At 50.6% G+C, this 21149-nt stretch overlaps 1 protein-coding gene across 1 annotated transcript in view; it reads left to right on the top strand.

The window, feature by feature from the left end:
* Positions 1–295: 295 nt before the first annotated feature.
* The window catches only part of LOC309853328 (cell adhesion molecule CEACAM1-like), a 67795-nt gene continuing 46941 nt past the window's right edge, over positions 296–21149 (top strand). Inside the window, exons 1-10 of the mRNA XM_082711159.1 lie at positions 296–466; positions 1299–1658; positions 3468–3746; positions 4120–4374; positions 6157–6435; positions 7447–7517; positions 9842–9925; positions 17087–17282; positions 18099–18458; positions 20112–20390. Of these exons, the coding sequence (XP_082567285.1) occupies positions 403–466; positions 1299–1658; positions 3468–3746; positions 4120–4374; positions 6157–6435; positions 7447–7517; positions 9842–9925; positions 17087–17282; positions 18099–18458; positions 20112–20390 (2227 nt within the window). The 5' untranslated portion in view covers positions 296–402. The remainder of the gene's footprint in view (positions 467–1298; positions 1659–3467; positions 3747–4119; positions 4375–6156; positions 6436–7446; positions 7518–9841; positions 9926–17086; positions 17283–18098; positions 18459–20111; positions 20391–21149) is intronic.

Consider the following 21149-nt stretch of genomic DNA (forward strand, 5'->3'; position numbering starts at 1 on the left):
GAGAGGGATGTGGGGGCGCTGTCCCTGCACCTTGACCCTGAGCTCTGTGGGTCTCCAGACCCCAACGCCACAGGCTTGTGCTTGTCCAAACAAGGGGGTATGTGTACTCTTGCATGTAGTGGGAAATCACAGCTGAAGAGGGAGAAGCCTCAGCCCTTTTCAGGGAATCGAAATGTAGACAGAAGTGAAAGGGGAAGAAGGGGACAAGGAAGTGGGGAAGGAGGTAAGGGGTGGAGGAGGGAGGGGAGGGGAAAGGAGGGGCCCTGGCAGATACCCCGCCCCACACCCCTGCCTCCGGGGCCACTTAAGACAGAGCCAACATTGGGACAACTGCTTCTCCTGAGCATTTCTGGAGCAGAAGCTCTTCTCACAGAGGGAGGGACAGAGCCGGCTGCGGGCACCATGGAGCCCCCTTCAGGCCCTCCCCGAGGAGGACGGGTCCCCTGGCAAGACCTCCTGCTGGCAGGTGAGAGGGACAGTTCCCTGGGAGGAAGCAGCAGGGTGGGAGAGAAAGGCTGGCTGGGGTCTCCAGGGAGGACAGGGCTCTGAGGGGGGACAAGGGAGCAGGGCAGGACTGGGGGAGCCGCTCAGCGACAGGACTGTCTCAGGATCTGGAGGTGGTGAGCCACGGGCTGTTCCCCAAGTTACTCATCACTGAGCACTGAATTTGGAAAACTGATGATAACAACAACCAGGGACCCTAATTGCTGTCCCTTCCCACCAACCTGAGATCTTGACAAGCGCCAGACTTGGAGGGCCCTGGGGACACATTCATTGAGCCCCAGTATTTGCTGCCTGCCCCACCACGGGGGTACAGCACACATCAGACGAGTCCCTGCCCCCCCCCCCCGTGCTCACTTCTGTGGGGACGAAAACAGATACCCAGAGACATCTAGAATGTGAGGTCAGGTACCAACAAGCATCATGAAGGGAACAGAACAGGGAAAGGTCAGGACGTGGAGACAAAGTGTCTTCAGAGGAGGCGGTCAGGGCAGGCCTCTCCCGAGGACCCCCTGAGCGTGAGCAGGTATCTGAGGGCAGTGAGGGAGTGAGCCACAGACATGGGAGGAAGTTGTTCCAAACAGAGGGAGTAAGTTCAGAGATGAAGCAGTGCGGTCATGCCGCTGACCTTGACCAGCAGAGACACACACAGACACACAAATACCCGTGCACACTCACACACACACACCCCAAGAGTAGGGGGCTAGAGGATGCAGACCTGCTCCGTCTGCAGGGCCCCAGCTTTCCCTCCGACACCCAGGTCCAGACCCTGATCCGTCTGCTCCCTTCCCTCCTAGTCTCGCTCTTAACCCTCTGGAACCCGCCCACCACTGCCCAAGTCACTGTGGAGTCCGTGCCGCCCAGAGCTACCGAAGGGAAGGACGTCCTTCTGCAAGTCCACAATCTGCCTGCAGATCTTGTAGGTCTCACTTGGTTTAGAGGGGAAAGCATAGCGCCCAACCGTCAAATTGTAGCATATGTAGTAGCCATACAAGTAAATATCCCAGGACCTGCACACAGCGGCAGAGAGACAGTGTACCCCAATGGATCCCTGCTCTTCCGGAACATCACCCTGAATGACACAGGATACTACACCCTACAAACTGTGAATAAAAATGTTCAAGTTGAACAAGTAACTGGACGGCTCCGCGTATTCCGTGAGTAATTCCTTCTTATTTCTGGTGCAGGGTGGGGTGAATTCCTGCTTCACACAGGATGACAGGCCAGGACTGGGCCTCCTTCCCCCTCTGCATTATGTCCCGTGTTGGGGGAGGGTTCCAGCATTTAGTGCAGGACACAGTGGAGACTAACTTCCTAAGACTGGAATTCCTTTCCTGGAATCCAGACTCTGGGATCATCTGAGAAAGACTCTGCAGGGTCAGTCAGGGCCAAGCTTGGGGGTCCCCGATATCCTCACCAGAGCTCAGCCCAGACCACTGTCTCAGGGCTCCTGACTCTAGTGACCCTGGGGCATCTGTGCCAGGATGGGGTTGGGGCTCCTGTGCAGACCTGACTGGGAGCAACCATTTCTGGCTGCCTGAGCTGGTCACCAACCAGGGTTCAGTCTCAAGAGCCACACCGGGGGAGGGGCCAGCCTGGTCCTTCACCTGAGGCTCAGCATGGACAGCACAGACCTAAAAAGCCCCCAGTCCATTAGCCAACTGCTCTGGGGGCCTTGGGGTCCCCAGAGGAAGGGCAGCACCGCCAGGGAGGAACAGAGCAAAGAGAAGCTCCATGCCACCCCTCCTCCTCCAAGAATCAGGCCCAGGAACCTTCTCTTGTGGAGCAAAGTAGTAACAGCTGCTGTTTGATTGGCCAGCTTCTACAGCCCAAATTTGGGTCAGGTATTTGGGGTTGTTTAAAGGATAATGCACAGGCCTAGAAAGTAGAGGTCATTTACCATTCTTCCTGGTGCTTTAAGGGGAAACCAAGGCACAGTCACTGAATCAGGGTCACACAGACTGAGGAGCAGCAGATGGGAGTGACCCCGGTTCTGTGTGCAGACACAGCCCCGTCCTCTCCTCCGTCAGAGGGAGGGATGCTGGTGTGGGTGGTGAGAGCAAACAGAGGCTCGCTCCGTGTTTGTGTTTGGTCTGGAACCCAACACCCTTTGTCAGCAATCAGAGGCAGAACAAGCTGGCCGCCCCTCAGATGCCTGAGCCTCACCTCACTGTGCTGGACTTGAGATCTGATTGTTTCCTGGTGTGTTCATGGCCCTCCCACTGGGTGTCCAGGGAAAGGATTGGCCTTCTGCTCCCCACTCTGCCCCTGAAACCAGCCCAGGGTCCACATGTAGGATACTCAGTTGCTTTTGTTTGGGAAGGAAAGAGGGAAAGGTGTGGGAGTTTCTTCCAATGAGGGTAGGGAGCCTGGTGGTCAGATCTCCTAGGATCCTGCACCCAGGGCGCCTCTCTGAAGAGATGATGGGTCGTTCATTCCCTCAACACCCCTGCCTCCTGCTCATCCCCTCACTCTCTGCCGGTCATTGGACTTGGCTCTGCCATGGAAGGTGTCACTTCCTCATGAGGGTCAGTGCCTCACTCGTTATCAAGCAAATGGGCAAAGCTCAGGTCTTTGGGACCTGAGTCCTGGACTGACCTCCCAGCTTGTTCCTGTTGTCTCCAAGTATCATTTCTGCTCAGATCCCATCACCGTGCTGTTGTCAGATCAGTGAGGAGCCAGGAGGGGTCCACGGCTGTCTCTGACTCTGTCCTGTGTCTTCCACAACCAAAGGCTGCTCTGTATTGACATTGGAGACAGCCTGTGCTCTCAGACACACAGACCATGGGGTTTACTTTCTCTGAGGCTCAGGTCCTCATGCATTTGTCTTGAGATACACAGATCTGCCTTATTCTTTGAAGGACTCCAGTTGGCTGAGAGGTGAGAGATGCCAACTCTGATTCAAGATGCCTGTGGAGGAATCACAGGTACCACCTCGGGCAATATTCTTTCTGTTATCTGCGCAGCGGAGTTACCCAAACCCCACATCACAAGCAACAACTCCGACCCCGTGGAGAACGTGGATTCTGTGCTATTAACCTGTGAACCTCAGACTCAGGACACGAGCTACCTGTGGTCAGAAAGCAGTAAGAGCCGCCCAGCCAGCACCAGGCTGGAGCTATCCCTGGACAACAGGACTCTCACTATACATGGTGTCATAAGGGATGACACAGGACCCTATGTGTGTGAAACTCGGAACCCAGTGAGTGACGGTCGTAGTGACCCATTCACCCTGAATGTTCTCTGTGAGTAGCTTCCGTTCCTCCCAAACCTGGGCTGCCAGCCCAAATCCACACAGCCAGGGGCCAGCCCACATCCATCCTTCTGGGGTCCGAGTCCATGACTCTCAGCTGGACCCCCAGGCTGGCCATAGCGGCTTGTCCCACGCAAACCTGGGCAGGCCTGGCCTAAGCCAAGACTAGGAGGGAACAGGCTGCTCCTCCCTGAGAGGGTCACCAGCCTGTGAGGGGACCAGGCTGAACACAGGGGGTTTCTGGTTGGGACTTTATAAAATGAGGTTGGGACCCAGCTCAGAGGGACACTGTGGCCCTTGTACAGACCAGGAGCTTCCCCTTCCTTTGCATTGCATCAACTGTGGCTTTATTCTGTTTGCTCCAGATGGCCCGGATGCCCCCTCCATTTCCCCCTCAGACTTCTATTACCATCCAGGGGCCAACCTCAGTCTCTCCTGTCACGCAACCTCTAACCCGCCTGCACAGTATTCTTGGCTTATCAATGGGAGGCCCCAGACAGACACACAGGAGCTCTTTATCCCCAACCTCACTGCGAATGATAGTGGATTCTATACCTGCCTTGCCTCTAACTCTGGCACTCGCCTCAAGAAGACCACAGTCAAGACTATCACAGTCTCCGGTAAGTGGGTCCCTGGAGCATCTGCATGGATTGCTGTGGTGAAGGTCTGTCTGTCTCTCGGAAAAGAGCATAGAAATTATTTCCCATTTGCTATGTCACAAGCAAATACCAAGTCTGTCTCTGAACTCTCCTTTTACATGTCTGCAGGTGCTTCCTCCCCTTGCTCTCTGATTTCTCAAGGCAGACCTTGGGTCCAGCCTGGAATGTGAGGAGGGGCTTCTCAGTTCCAGAAAGCCCCAGGCACAAAATGGGGCTTCGCAAATGGAGAAGAATGATCCTCTAGTCAAGTTGTTTTTTGTTGTTGAACTGCAGAAGTCCTTTCTGTAATCCGGATATTAACCTCTTACAGATATGGTTTGCAAATGTTTCCTTGCCCTCACATTTTCTTTGTTAGTGACCTTTATGTGACACACGATGTGACATAGTTTCAGGTGTACAACATAATGATTGGACAACTCTGTATGTTATACTCATTCAATACAGTGTAGTTCCCATCTGTCCCCATGCAGCCTGATCAAAATACCATTGACTGTATTTCCTATGTTGTACGTTTCATCCCTATATCCTATTCATTCCATAACTAGTACTACCACTCTCCAGATTCTGTCTTTTGATGCACTGAAGTTTTCCATTTTGATGTAATCCAATTCATCTGCTTTTTCCTTTTGTTGTCTTTGCTTTGGGTATCTTATCTAAAAAATCATTGGGAAATTCAGCTTCAGTAAGTTTTTGTATTACATTTGTTTTTAGACTTTTACTATTTGACTCTTAAATTTTTTTAAGATTTTATTTATTTATTTGACAGAGGTGACAAGTAGGGAGAAAGGTAGGCAGGGAGAGAGGAGGAAGCAGGCTCCCCACTGAGCAGAGAGCCTGATGTGGGGCTCGATCCCAGGACCCTGGGATCATGACTCGAGCCGAAGGCAGAGGCTTTAACCCACTGGGCCACCCAGGTGCTCCTCCTAATTATTTTTGCCTGGACTTCTGTACTGTGTCAAATACAGGCAGTGAAATTGTCATGTTTATCTCCTACCTGATCTTAGAGTAAAGGCTTCCATGTTTCATCATGGGGGATGATACTGGCTGTGTGTGTTTAATATAAGGCCTTTTTTATGAGGCAGTAGTTTCCTTATATTGTAAGGGTGCCAATATGCTGTATATAGTAACCACTCTGCAGAAGTGCTTCACCATGAGAGTCAAGCCACAGATCTGTAAGTAAAAGTCTTCATCAGAGTGAGAAATCTTGTAGATTGAAAACTTTGATTCCTAAGTTAATGAAGATGGGGCAGGAGGTTCTCATTTCCTAGTAAATTATAACAGTGTAAATGCCTTCCCTACCTTACATGAAGCTGCCTTGGACACAGAGATAAGAAGGGCTGTGAACCTTCCTCCTTCAATATATATGGAAAGGAATATAAGGAATGAGGCCCTATCTTTTAATGTCACAAAAGTTCAAGAAAACCACACAGAAGCCCATGGGAAAAAATTCCTCATGATAATGAGGTTGCTGGCCCCATGGGCTACGAGGTTTCTTGTTGATGATACTACGGCGGTGTCTCAGCAGAGCAGACATGTGACAGAGGGTGAGAGGGGAAGGTACAGCCCTCTCCTTACAACTGTCCGTGAACAAAAACACTCATCCTTCTGCACAGCAGGGCCATACTCTGGGGCACCTTCACAGAGCTCATGGGGGCCCTCAGAATGGCAGAGATCTCAAAGGAAGGAGCATAACCTGGGCCCCAAGCCCATTCTCATTCAGTCACTTCCTGTGTTTCCCTACAGAGGCAGTGTCCAAGCCCTCTCTCCATGCCAGCAACACCACAGTCACAGAAGACAAGGACTCTGTGGTCCTGACCTGCTCCACAAACAACACTGGGGTCTCCATTCACTGGTTCTTCAATGGCCAGAGTCTAAAGCTCACGGAGAGGATGACACTGTCCCAGGACAACAGCACCCTCACCATACGCCCTGTCAGGAAGGAGGATGCCGGGAATTACCAGTGTGAGGTCTCCAACCCAGGCGATTCCAGGAAAAGTGACCCTGTGAGGCTGGCTGTGAGCTGTGAGTGACCCTCGAACTCGCCCCCTTCCTCCCTAATATTTCATGGCAGGCGGCGTGAAATGAGTGGCAGCCTGCAGGAAGTGGGAGTCTCCTTCAGAGCCTCTAGGGCAATATGGATAAAATTCCCCAGAATTAGATGAATCTTGTTAGCATCTCGGTTCTGATTTTTACTAGTTGTTGTAACTCGGTCAAGACATTCAACCTCCTGAACCTCATTTTCCTCTTCTCTAAAACTGGAAAGAATAGCTGGATCTCAGGGAAGTTGTGAGAGTAGTTAGTATAGTTAGTATGAGTTCATGAGATGAAATCCTGAGACAGCGTCACACTCAGATTTGGGGCTCAGTCCAATTTAGCAGCTATTGTCCTTTGGTTATTAACATTTTTGTTGCCAGCTGTAATGTCTCAGGGAACTGGGATGAGTGTTGTCTGATCACGTTCCAGCTCTCTGACCTTCACTGGTTTACTGATTGTAGTACTCACTTTAAACACTGAGTTGTTCCTTAGTGAAGCCCTTTACACACTGAGTTGCTCATTGTGCACAGTGGGTGTGACACCTGGCCCCTCGTGGGCAGGGAAGCAGCAAATGAATCAACATAAATATTCCCCTCGTGCCTGGCACAGAGCAGACCTCAAAAGCAGTCATCTGGTGTTATTATCTTTAATCAGTGTTGAGTGGACAGGTAAGGGCCTCCCTCTAAGACCATCAGTGAGGATGGAACAGAAGACATGGGGAAGAGGCATAATGTGAAAGGAAAATAAACAGGATGCCAGCCTTGGCCCTTGGGGGTGGGAGGAAAATGTGAAAATTGAAGCAAGTCCAGAGTTTCACTGTGAGGAACAGAAATGATGCAGCAACCAAGGGGATGGGGACACTGTGGTGACAACACACATGCCACCCAGACCTCAGTGGCCTTTCCTTCCTCCCTAACCAGGCCCTTCCCACATGGCCACTCCTGGTTTCCACATATTTGACTTTGGACTCATACCCCTCCCTTTTTCTTTTTATTTCAGATGGAAGAAGCACCACAGGCCTCCCTATGGGGTCCATAATTGGCATTGCAATCGGGGTCCTGGTCGGACTGGCACTATAGTTCCCTCCTGGAGTGTCCCCTGCTCCACACAGTTTTCTCAGAGTTCCACAGAATTTTCAAGACTGATCATCTCAAAACCATACAAATTCGTCCATAGAATAGAGAGGGAATATTGCTCCAACTCATTCTGAGGTTAGTAAAACCTTTAAATTGAAATAGGAACAACAAAAGTACAAAAAGATGAAAATATCATACTCATGAACAGAGAAGCAAAAATACTAAACAAGCTATTCTCAAACGAAATCCAACAGTGTATAGAATAAGACAGTACACCATAACTAAGTTCCAATTGTACCAGCAAAGCAATGGTGATTCAACATTAGAAATTTATAAATGAGGGGCACCTGGGGTGACTCAGTGAGTTAGGCAGCTGGCCTTTGATTGTGGCTCAGGTCATGATCTCAGGGTCCTGGGACTGATCCCCATGTCGGCCCTGTGCTCAGCAGGGAGTCTGCTTGAGGATTTCTCTCCCTCTCTTATTGCCCCTCGCCTCTCTCAAATAAATAAATAAATAAATAAATAAATCTTTAACAAAAAAGACATTTATAAATGGAAGAGAGTAACAACTTCTAGGGTGCCAGCAATGTTCTATTTCCTGATCTAGCTGCTAGATACATAGGTGTGTTCAATTTTTAGATTCAGTAAGGGAAACTGTTCATACTGTAACAGTCCTCTTACCCCCTCAGTTTTTTCCATGATACAGACTCTGCAGAAACCACCAGAGCAGACCTGTTGTCTTGTAGAACACCCACATTCTGACTTTGTTTCCTTATGGTGTCATTTCAGTTACTTCTCCAAACCCTGTATTTCCTACAAATTGGATAATGAATCTCAAAGCTTAAATAGATTTCAGGTTATATTTCTTGAGGGAAGAATCCTTCCTGCATTTTATATGCACCATATCAAGAGGAACATTCTAGTTAGTTGGGACACCTGGGTGGCTCAGTCAGTTGGCAGCCTGCTTACTGGTTTCTGTTAGGTCTTGATCTCAGGGTCGAGGGATTGAGCCCCTCGAAGGGCTCCGTGCTTAAGGGAGAATCTGCTGGAGATCCTCTCCCTGTGTCCCTCCCCTCTTCCCTTGCTCTCAAAAAAATAAATCTTTAAAATTTAAAAAATAGGGGCACCTGGGTGGCTCAGTGGGTTCAGCCTCCGCCTTCAGCTCTGGTCATGATCCCAGAGTCCTGGGATCCAGCCTCCTCTCGAGCTCTGCAGGGAGTCTGTTTCTCCCTCTGCCTCTCCCCCTGCTCATCCACCCTCTCCCTTTCTCTCTCAAATCAACCTTAAAATCCTTAAAAATAAAATAAATTCCAGTTATTTGACATACAGTATACTGTTAGTTTTAGGTGTACTTTATACTGATTGAACATTCCAGACAACACCTGATGCCTTCCCTAATCCTCACCTCCTCTTTGACTCATTCCCCACCCACCTCCCCTCTGGCAACCATTAGCTTGTTCTCGGTATTTAAGAGTCTGTCTCTTTGTTTGCCTCTCTCTTTCTCTCTCCTTTTTCCCTATTATAACTTGCTTTGTTTCTTAAATGCCACATGACTGAAATCGTATGGTATTTCTCTGATGTATTTCTGACTGATGTATTTCCCGTAGCATAATACATGGCAGCTCCACCCACATTGTTGCAAATAAGAAGATTTAATTCTTTTTTTGGCTGAAAAGTATTCCATTGCATATATGCACCACACCCTCTTTTTCTGTTCAACTGATGGACATTTGGGCTGTTTCCATAGTGTGGCTATTGTAAGTAATGCTGCTATAACCGTCCTCGGGTGTGGGTATCCTTTTGAATTAGTATTTCTGTTTTTTGGGTAAACACCTAGGAGAGCACTTGCTGAATCACCAGGTAATTCTATTTTTAAATTTTGAGGAAGCTTTGGACTGTGTCCCAGATGGACTGCACCAGTTTACATTCTCACCAACATGCAGGGGTGCTCCCCTTCCTAATCAGTGGGCATCTTTTGTGCAAAGACAGATGTGTATACAGAAATTACAAGATTAGAAAGCAATCTACCATGCTGCTCCCCAACAGAATGAAAGCTGTTCATGGCAAGGCCACAGCCAACATCATATTCAGTGAGGAAAGGCTGAAAGCTTCTCTATTAGAATCAGAAACAGGACAAGAGTGCTCGTGCTCATCCTCACAACTTCTATTTAGCAGAATTCTGAGACTCTTAGCCAAAGCAATTAGACAAGAAAAATAAATAGAAGGTGTCGCTCTCGCCAGCAAGAACGACATGGAGACACGCGTGGAGGCAAACTTCTTTAATGGCTTCTTTTTATCTTCTTCCCCCTCTGGCGCAGCACAGCACGCAGCTCCCGCCGCCCCGCTCCGGCGTCGCCGCCGCCTCCAGGGCCGTGCGCCGCCCCTCGGTGCCCGCCGCCATGGTCCAGGCTGCGGCCCCCTCCAGCCCGCGCGGCTCAGCGCGGCCTGGCTCCCGGCGGCCCGCCTCTCTACAAGGACATTCAAGCATATATACACCCGCAGCTTAGCCCGCCTAGCCAATCACCGCAGTGCTCATGCACCTCCCGCGTGAGTGGACCTAAATGAACAGCCAATCATATTCAGTCCCTTACAGCTCTTATAGTAGGCCTCCTGTACTGGCTCCCGACAAGAAGGCACTCATGCCAGAAAAAAAGAAGTAAAATTCTCTTTGTGTGTAAACAACATGATCTTATATGGAGAAAACTCCAAAAGCTCCATGAAAAAATGTTCCGAACTAATATACAAATTTAAGAAAGCTGCAAGATGCAAAATCAATCTACAGAAATCAGGGCACTTCTATACACCAGCAAAGAGCCTGTGGGGAACTGCCAAGAAATATAGAAAATATTCCCATTTCCAATGGTGTCAGAAACGATGAAATGCTTTGCTCCGCCCCGGCTGTGAGGGGTGGAACCAAGCCCCTGGGGAGGCAAGGAATAGACCAGTCCGTAGTGGCAGAGGGAGGGAGCTCTGATCTGTGGGCCCCAAAGACACCACCAGGGAGGCATCCCCCAACCCCCACAGACTATGGGTCAGGGAATAAGCAGAGTACACGCAACTAGAGGAGAAGCAAAGACAGACACCAGGGCTTCAGTGTCTACTCGTGGGAAGCAAGACAAGGGTCCCCATTTGCCACCACCAAGAAAGCAGAGTCTGTTGTTTTGGATCACTGCCCAAAGATGCACTTGCTGATATCTTGGCATTTGGCTTTGGAAAAGCTTCATACGTAGGAGAATGGCAGAGGAAATTCTATTCTTTGGACAATCTGCACCTTCTGGGCCCAGGGAATCACAGCAACTGCTGCTGATTTGTCAACAAGGCAAAATAAAAGATGCATTTAATGAAAGGGGCATTCACAGCCTTCACCTTCCTGCACTCTGCATCTGTGGCTTTTGAAGTTTCTCACATCTCTGAATTTGTACACATTTAAAATTTCATGTGTACTTTAAAATAATATACTTAGAGCGGAGAGAAACACTGTGATAACCTCACTCTATGGGCATGGTTTCTGTGGAAGAGTCTCAAAGCAATTAACAGTAAATGTTTTCCTATTGTTTAAGAACCTACTGAGAGCTCTCCACGTGGAAAAGAAGTTATGTTGCAAGTAACTTGTTTATAACTAAGTAAAAGAATTCAGTCTTTTCTAAAAAAAAAAAAAAAAAATTAAAAAAAGAACAGTAAGATAATTTGGACTAAATATCACCAAAGAGGGGAAAGATCTTTAGACTGAAGACCACGAGACATTGATGGAAGAAATTGAGCGCAGGTGAATAAATGAAAAGATAGCACCTGTCCATGGGTTGGAAGAATCAATACTGTTAAAATAGCCATACTGCTCCTCATGATCTCCAGATGCAATGCAAACCCCATCAAAATTCCAAAAGCATTTTTCAGAGAAAGAGGAAAAGCAATTCTAAAATTTGGATGGTACCATAAAATATGTCAAATAGCCAAAGAAATCTTGGGCAGGAAGAATGAAGCTGGAGGCATCACCCTTCTGGTTGCAAGTTACATGACAAAACGGCAGTCATGAAAGCAATATGGCATTGTGACATACTCCACCAGGTTTAAGGGTTCACTTGTTCCAATCATGTGTACCCTTTGCTTGCTGACCTAAGTCCCATGATCTGTAGCAAAACTAAGCTGCTTTCCTTGGGATTTGCAGACCACTGGCCTTAAGGAGTGATGGACCAAACTTTCCCAGGAGATAAGACCTGCCTATATTGGAAAACAGCTGCCCTGGGTGCCAGCAAGTCTTTTGAGTGTCATGTCCACATACTACCAGCTGCCTGCGCACCTGCTTCTCCTGCATGCAACCACCCTCCTTTTTCTCATGTTTTCCCCTTTAAACCACCCTCCAATCCCAAGCCCCCTGGACGGGGACCATGATCTTTGAAACATTAGTCCCCCGTCTTCCCAGGATGCTGGCTTCCTGTATAAAGCAACCTTCCTCATCTACCATCACTTGTCCCTCATGTGTTGATTTTCAGGGTGTGAGCAGCCAAATATGAGTTTGCAGCCAGTCTCAGGTACCACCAGTATGGCCAGAAAGACAGAACAATGGAACAGAACACAGAGCCCTCAACAAATTCCTGTTTATACGGTCATCAGACCTTTGACAAGGATGTCAAGAATACACAGTGTGAAAGGATAGTCTCTTCAGCAAACGATGTTGGGAAAAGTGGGTATCCACGTGGCCAAAGAACGAAATTACACATTTAATTTACACATACACAAAAATCCACTCACAATGAGTGAACGACTTATAATAAGACCCCAAACCATAAAGTCATGAAAGAAGACATGGGGAAACCCTTGATGACATTGGCCATGACTTCATGCATATGATACCAAAAGCACAGGCAACAGGAAGGAAAATCAACAAGTGGGACCATATTAAACGAAGAAGTGTCTACACAGCAAAGGAAACCATCAACAAAATGCAAAGGCAACCTACCAACTGGGAGAGAATATTTTCAGACCATGTTACCAGATAAGGGGTTAATATCCAACATATGTAAGAATCTCCTACAACCAGATAGTAAAAAGCGACAAACAAATAACCTTTCTCCAACGGCAACGGATATATGGAAAAAGGGAAATGCAAATCTAAAACACATTATTATGACACACATGTTGCACATGTTGCAATGGCTATTATTGAAAAAAAAAGCATTGGTGGGGATGTTGAGAAATTGGAACCCTTGTACCCCAATGATGAGAATGCGAACAGCCGCGGCCACTCTGAGAACAGTATGGAGGGTCCTCAAAAAATTAAACACGCAGCTACACTAAGACCCAACTTATTTGTCCAGAAGAACTGAAATCAAGACCTCGAGGAGATAGGCACACCTGTGTTCCCTGCAACACTGTTCACAACAGCCGAGGTATGGAAACAACCCAAATGTCCATCGACAGACAAATGGTTGAGGAAAGTGCAGCACACGCGTACAGTGGAACACTATTCAGAGGATAGATCTCCTATGAACTGTTAATAAAGTAGAAGAATGATAAAGGAAAATGAAAAATGTTTTCACAGTTGAAAGCAAACTGAACACCACACCGAGATGCCACTTTACAATCAGCAGCCTGGTTTTAAAATAGTGAAAGGACTTTCCAAACTAAGTGTCGAGGATGGGGGGCAATTGGAACTCTCCCACACTGCTAGGAGAAAATATACTTGCAGCTACTTTGGAAAACTGTAGCGTATTCTTCCAGACATTAAAGGTGTGCCTCCTCAGCGATCCTGTCACTGCACTCGTGAGTGGGACTCTACTTTAGAGAAGTGAAAGCTCCAGCTGCTTCAAAGCCTCGTGCACAAAAGCTGCTGGCGGGTGTGCTTGTAATAGCCCAGAGTTGGAAACCATAAATGAGGGAATAAATAAAAAAACAACTTTCTGAATTCTTCCAATGTAAGGATAAAAAAGAAAAGGGAGAGACGCCTGGGTGGCTCAGTAGGTTAAGCAGCTGCCTTCGGCTCAGGTCATGATCCCAGCGTCCTGGGATCGAGTCCCACATCGGGCTCCCTGCTCAGCAAAAAGCCTGCTTCTTCCTCTGGCTCTGCTGTCTGCCTGTGCTCACTCTCTCTGACAAATAAATAAATAAAATCGTTAATAAATAAATAAATTAATTAAAAAGAAAAAGGATACAAAAGGGATAAACTAAAGGATAGAAAAAAAAAAGAGGGTACTTGCAATAAAATGCAGCTGTGGGTTATTTTAAAAACCACAAAGAGTAAAAAAGTTGGCCCCAGCCCAAATCATAGTGTACGGTTCAAATTTTCACAAAATTCTAAAAACTGCACACTAATTGATAACAGCAAAAGCAAATGTAAGGTTACATGGGAACATGGGGAAGGAGCGTCAGAGGGGGCGGAATGAAGAATAAAGAGGCCTTGAGGAGACTTTGAGAGGAAGGGAGATACTCAGAATCTTCATGTGGGAAAGACTTCTCTGCATGCCCGTAGAAAAATGTATTCAGCTCTATACTTTCAATATGTTGAAATTCCTATATGTCAATTATATTCAATTGTGTTTAAAAATTCTACATCCATATATAAAATATTAATGTATAAATACATAAAATAATTGGATAGCAGGACTTTTCTTCTGCATTTCTGGCATGGGCCACCAGAGGGGGGTAGAGATACACCGCAGCCTGGAGCTTTCCTCAGCAGCCCCACAACCCATCAGGGTCTGACCCTCCCCAGCCTCACTCACTCACAGTCCTCTTGTCTCCCCAGGTTCCCCCACTGGACCCGGTCGGCCCCTCTGGCCAGCCAGGCAACTGCCCGCTGAGACTGGTCCCTCTGTGGACAGCTCGTCCCTCCACATCCTCTGTCTTTCAAGGAGCAAAGGTCCTCTCATGCTTCCAGTCTCAGCCAAAATGTCACTTTCTCAGGAGTGCTCAATGGGATCCCCATCAGCTAAGACCCCCTGACGTGCTCCAAATGCACCAGATACTTTCCCTTCCTGGCCCTCCTCTTGATTATAGTTGACTCCTCAGTGCCATGACTTTCTAGTGCTGCTGGCCCTGGTACAGGGTAAACCCCACGATTCCAGAGCCCACATCTATACTGTTCTCTGTGGAGTTCCCAGGATCCAGCCCAGGGCCTGACACGTCACAGATGCCCAGTAAATACTCACTGAGGGCCTGAGTGAAAGCACACAATGTCCCCCCATGTGAACCTGGGGTCAGAATCTCTTCCTGCGGACTGAGGTCACTGGCATCAGCATGGGAGGAGGCCAGCACGTGTCTGAAGCTGACCTTGTAAGCTATCGGGCCTCTACCCCTCCTAGATTCAGGAGGGAGGACTGGGGCCTCCTACAGTTAGAGGTCAGACCCCCATTCATTCCCACAACACGGACACCCCCTCCCATCTGGATCTTGTGAATGACTTCTCTCTTGGAAGGCCTGGCTGGGCAGTCTGTGTCCTTCCTCTTCTCTCAGAGATCTGACCTCGCACAAATTCTGGATCACAAACCCTAGGTGTGGTTAATACCAGGGGAGTTCAGAGCCACACCCTGACCTCCAAAGACATCAGGAGCTGACTCCTCATCCTGAGGGCTCCTGGTCTGTGGAAGCACCTGCTATGTCTCCCTGAAGATGTCTCAGTAGCTCAAGGTGTCCTGGGGAATGAGGGTGAACTTCCCAGGCAGGCAAGACAGGAGAACCCAGCATCTGCTTGTGTTTCCCCTGGGATACAGTCTCTGGGAAGGGCTTCCCCCAGCTCCTGGTTCCTGTGGAGAGACCTAGAACAGAGGAGAGAGAGGGACAAGGATGGCTCCCCTCCCTGTTATGATGGGGAGACAGGACATTGTGGGGTCCAGCCCCTCAGGCCAGTGCCTTTTGCCCAAAGGCTCAAGAGACCCCTCGAGACCCTCAGTCACGAGGAAAGAAAGCTCATGCTGAGGGAGCAAATAGCTCTGGGTGGACAATTCTCCTGACATGAGAGCAGGAATCTTCTAGACTGTGCCTGTCTTCTCCCTGGGCTCATGCAGCCCTGGGATGGAGTCAGGCAATCTAGGATCCACAGGGACCAGGATCCGGACTAACCAGTCTCTCACCTCTGCCCAAGGCTCAGGGACCCTCACCCTTTGCAGCCTGGTCAGCAGCCCTTGTGCTGCCCCCAGACTTGCCTCCAGGGGGGCGACATAGGGACATGCAGGCAACGAACAGGACCTTAAACCCTGAAGCTGGCTTTGGCTGAGGAGGGGGAGGAGGAGCCTGGTTCCATTCCTTTCTCCCACAGACTCTCCTGGGTCCCTCCCACATGCCTGTTCTGTCCTGCGCACTCCTTCTAGGGCCCCAGCAGCACACTGATCTGTCAGGGGTCCCTGTGCAGCTCCCCATGCCCTGCCTGGCACCACCTATCGGGAAAGCAGGGTGACCACAGGAAGGTCCCCCAGGCAGAGGACACAGACTGCTCAGGATGCTCAGGAGTACATGGACTGTCTCTGGGCCACAGTTCAGCCAATGGACACAGAGAGGGAGGGTCTCCTCGAAACATTTCCAGGAGCCGTGGCCGCCTGACCTCCCACCATCTCTTCTCTCAGGACACACAGGGAAGTCCCTTTGCACCTGGGAATGGAGCTCCTGAGACACCTGGTCCTGGGTCTGTGCCCCTGGAAGCAGAAGCTGGTCTGGGGACACCCAAGGATGGACCGTAAGTCCCTCCCCAGTCATCATCCAGCCTGGCCATTTCAACCGCCAGAGTCATTTCTGGACCTTGCCGCCAGGAGTCAGTCCAACCTCCCCAAGGCTGTGAGAGCACTGGGGAGACCGGTGCCCAGCTGGCCTTCTCTGTTACAAAAGGCAATCATCCCCGGGATCTGGGGACCCTGGGGCTCTGTGTGTGGTGCCCACAGACTCAAGGCCAGGACACAGCAGGGGAGTGGGGAGAAGGGCCATCCTCAAAGAGAACCGGGTCCCCTCAGTCTTGCTATTCAGAGTGTGCTCTCTGGGCCAGGATGGTCAGCATCACCTGGGAGCTTGGTAGAGGCAGACTCTGGGGTCCACTCCACACCCGCTGAGTCAGACTCTGCATTTTCACAGGATCTGCAGCCCCTCCGTGGGCACAGGAGGAGCAGAGGTGGCCCCACCCCCACATCATGGGGTCACAGCCTGGGTGGGCATCTGCTGAAGCAGCATTTCTAGGTGTCCCCTGGGCATTCACTGTCTTGATACAGTTCCACAGTGATTCCAGCGCACAGTGGGGATGACATCCTGGTAACAGGAATTCCTAAGGCAACCCCCAGGCTCCTGCTCCGAAGGGGAAAGCCACAAGGGGCGGAGAGAGGGCTGTGGGGGCGCTGTCCCTGTACCTTAACCCCAAGCTGTGTGGGTCTCTGGACCCCAACGCCACAAGCCTGTGCATATCCCAACAAGGGCATGTGCGCGCTCTCCTATATGCTGGGAAATCACAGCTGAAGAGGGAGAGGCCTCAGCCCTTGTCAGGGAACCCAAACGTAGACAGAAATGAAAGGGGAAGAAGGGGACAAGGAAGTGGGGAAATAGGTAAGGGGTGGAGGAGGGAGGGGAGGGGAAAGGAGGGGCCCTGGCAGATACCCCGCCCCACACCCCTGCCTCCGGGGCCACTTAAGACAGAGCCAACATTGGGACAACTGCTTCTCCTGAGCATTTCTGGAGCAGAAGCTCTTCTCACAGAGGGAGGGACAGAGCGGGCAGCAGGCACCATGGAGCCCCCTTCAGGCCCTCCCCGAGGAGGACGGGTCCCCTGGCAGGACCTCCTGCTGGCAGGTGAGAGGGACAGTTCCCTGGGAGGAAGCAGCAGGGTGGGAGAGAAAGGCTGGCTGGGGTCTCCAGGGAGGACAGGGCTCTGAGGGGGGACAAGGGAGCAGGGCAGGACTGGGGGAGCCGCTCAGCGACAGGACTGTCTCAGGATCTGGAAGTGGTGAGCCACGGGCTGTTCCCCAAGTTACTCATCACTGAGCACTGAATTTGGAAAACTGATGATAACAACCAGGGACCCTAATTGCTGTCCCTTCCCACCAACCTGAGATTTTGACAAGCGCCAGACGTGGAGGGCCCTGGGGACACATTCATTCAGCCCGGTATTTGCCGCCTGCCCCACCACGGGGGTACAGCACACATCAGACGAGTCCCTGCTCCCCAGGCTCACTTCTGTGGGGACGAAGACGTCTAGAATGTGAGGTCAGGTTCTGACCAGCATCATGAAGGGAACAGAACAGGGAAAGGTCAGGACAGAGGAGGCGGTCAGGGCAGGCCTCTCCCGAGGCCTGCCTCGCTCGCTCACAAGCGAGTCCTCTCACGCTCCCCTGAGCATGAGCAGGTATCTGAGGGCAGTGAGGGAGTGGGCGACAGACATGGGAGGAAGTTGTTCCAAACAGAGGAAGTAAGTTCAGAGATGAAGCAGTGCGGTCATGCCGCTGACCTTGACCAGCAGAGACACACACAGACACACAGATACCTGTGCACACTCACACACACACACCCCAAGAGTAGGGGGCTAGGACCTGCTCTGTCTGCAGGGCCCCAGCTTTCCCTCCGACACCCAGGTCCAGACCCTGATCCGTCTGCTCCCTTCCCTCCTAGTCTCGCTCTTAACGCTCTGGAACCCGCCCACCACTGCCCAAGTCACTGTGGAGTCTGTGCCGCCCAGAGCTACCGAAGGGAAGGACGTCCTTCTGCAAGTCCACAATCTGCCTAGTGATACTGGACGCTTCAGCTGGTTCAAAGGGGCCACAACAGAGGAGAACCGTCGTATTGTATCATATATAGTAGATGTAAGAGTTATTATCCCAGGACCTGCACACAGCGGCAGAGAGACAGTGTACCCCAACGGATCCCTACTCTTCCGGAACATCACCCTGAATGACACAGGATACTACACTCTACAAATTGTAGATAGAAATTATGAAGTGGCACAAGTAACTGGACGGCTCCGCATATTCCGTAATTCCCTCTCACCTCTGGTGCAGGGTGGGGTGAATTCCTGCTTCACACAGGATGACAGGCCAGGACTGGGCCTCCTTCCCCCTCTGCATTATGTCCCGTGTTGGGGGAGGGTTCCAGCATTTAGTGCAGGACACACAGTGGAGACTAACTTCCTAAGATTGGAATTCCTTTCCTGGAATCCAGACTCTGGGATCATCTGAGAAAGACTCTGCAGGGTCCGTCAGGGCCAAGCTTGGGGGTCCCCGATATCCTCACCAGAGCTCAGCCCAGACCACTGTCTCAGGGCTCCTGACTCTAGTGACCCTGGGGCATCTGTGCCAGGATGGGGTTGGGGCTCCTGGGCAGACCTGACTGGGAGCAACCATTTCTGGCTGCCTGAGCTGGTCACCAACCAGGGTTCAGTCTCAAGAGCCACACCGGGGGAGGGGCCAGCCTGGTCCTTCACCTGAGGCTCAGCATGGACAGCACAGACCTAAAAAGCCCCCAGTCCTTTAGCCAACTGCTCTGGGGGCCTTGGGGTCCCCAGAGGAAGGGCAGCACCGCCAGGGAGGAACAGAGCAAAGAGAAGCTCCATGCCACCCCTCCTCCTCCAAGAATCAGGCCCAGGAACCTTCTCTTGTGGAGCAAAGTAGTAACAGCTGCTGTTTGATTGGCCAGCTTCTATAGCCCTATTTGGGTCAGGTATTTGGGGTTGTTTAAAGGATAATGCACAGGCCTAGAAAGTAGAGGTCATTTACCATTCTTCCTGCTGCTTTAAGGGGAAACCAAGGCACAGTCACTGAACCAGGGTCACACAGACTGAGGAGCAGCAGATGGGAGTGACCCCGGTTCTGTGTGCAGACACAGCCCCGTCCTCTCCTCCGTCAGAGGGAGGGATGCTGGTGTGGGCAGTGAAAGCAAACAGAGGCTCCCTCCATGTTTTCTCTGGAACTCAACATCCTGTGTCAGCAATCAGAGGCTGAACGAGCTGGCGGCCCCTCAGAAGCCCAGGTCTCAGCTCCCTGTGCTGGACTTCAGATCTGATTGTTCCCTGCTGTATTCCTGTCCCTCCCACTGGGGTGTCAGGGAAAGGACTGAACTTTTGCTCCCCTCTCTGCCCCTGAAACCAGCCCAGGTTCCACATGTAGGAAACTCAGTTGCTTTTGTTGGGGAAGGAAGGAAGGAAGGAAGGGTGTGGGTGTCTCTCCCATTGGAGGGCAGGTGGCCTCTTGGCCAGACCTTCTGGGATCCTGCTCCCCGGATGCCTCTCTGAAGAGATGATGGGTCGTTCATTCCCTCAGCTCCCCTGCCCCCTGATCATCCCCTCGCTCTCCGCTGGTCATTGGTCCGGCTCTGGCTCATGATACCGAGGCTGCTGGCCACATGAGCTCGAGGTTCCTGGTGCTGATGCCACCATGATGTCTGGGTGGAGCAGACACATGACTAAGGGCCAGAGGGAACCTGAGGGTCAGAGGGTGAGGGACAGCCCTCTCCTTACAGATCATCACCTGAACACAGACACTCATCCTTCTGCAGACAGCAGGGCCATCCTTGGGGGCACCTTCACAGAGCTTTCCAGGGCCCTTGGACTGGCTGGCATCTCAAAGGAAGGAGTGTGGATCCACGTCCAGGGGCCCATTCTCATCAGCCACCTCCTGGGTTTCCCCGCAGAGCCCTTGGCCCAGCCCACTCTCCATGCCAGCAACACCACAGTCACAGAAGACAAGGACTCTGTGGTCCTGACCTGCTCCACAAACAACACTGGGGTCTCCATTCACTGGTTCTTCAATGGCCAGAGTCTAAAGCTCATGGAGAGGATGACACTGTCCCAGGACAACAGCACCCTCACCATACGCCCTGTCAGGAAGGAGGATGCCGGGAATTACCAGTGTGAGGTCTCCAACCCAGGCGATTCCAGGAAAAGTGACCCTGTGAGGCTGGCTGTGAGCTGTGAGTGACCCTCAAACTCTCCCCCTTCCTCCCTAATATTTCATGGCAGGTGGTGTGAAATGGTTGGCGGCCTGCAGGAGGTGGGAGCCTCCTTCAGGGCCTCTAGGGCAATGTGGATAAAATTCCCCAGAATCAGATGAATCTTGTTAGCATCTTGGTTCTGATTTGTACCAGTTAGAACTGGAGCAAGACGTTCAACCCCCTGAACCTCATTTTCCTCTTCTCTAAAACTGGAAGGAACAGCTGGATCTCAGGGAAGTTGTGAGAGTAGTTAGTATAGTTAGTATGAGTTCATGAGATGAAATTCTGAGACAACGTCACACTCAGATTCGGGGCTCAATCAAATTTAGCAACAATTGTCCTTTGGTTATTAACATTTTTGTTGCCAGCTGTAATGTCTCAGGGAACTGGGATGAGTGTTGTCTGATCACGTTCCTGCTCTCTGACCTTCACTGGTTTACTGATTACAGTACTCGCTTTAAACACTCAGTTGTTCATTAGTGAAGCCCTTTATATACTGAGTTGCTCATTGTGCACAGTGGGCGTGACACCTGGCCCCTCGTGGGCAGGGAAGCAGCAGATGGAGTCAACATAAATATTTCCCTCGTGCCTGGCACAGAGCAGACCTCGAACGCAGTCATCTGGTGTTATTCTCCTTAATCAGTGTTGAGTAGACAGGTAAGGGCCTCCCTCCAAGACCATCAATAAGGATGGAACAGAAGACACGGGGAAGAAGCATAACATGAGAAGAAAATAAAC

This window comes from Mustela nivalis (genome assembly GCF_964662115.1).
Source record: "Mustela nivalis genome assembly, chromosome: 18".
Lineage (NCBI taxonomy): Eukaryota > Metazoa > Chordata > Mammalia > Carnivora > Mustelidae > Mustela > Mustela nivalis.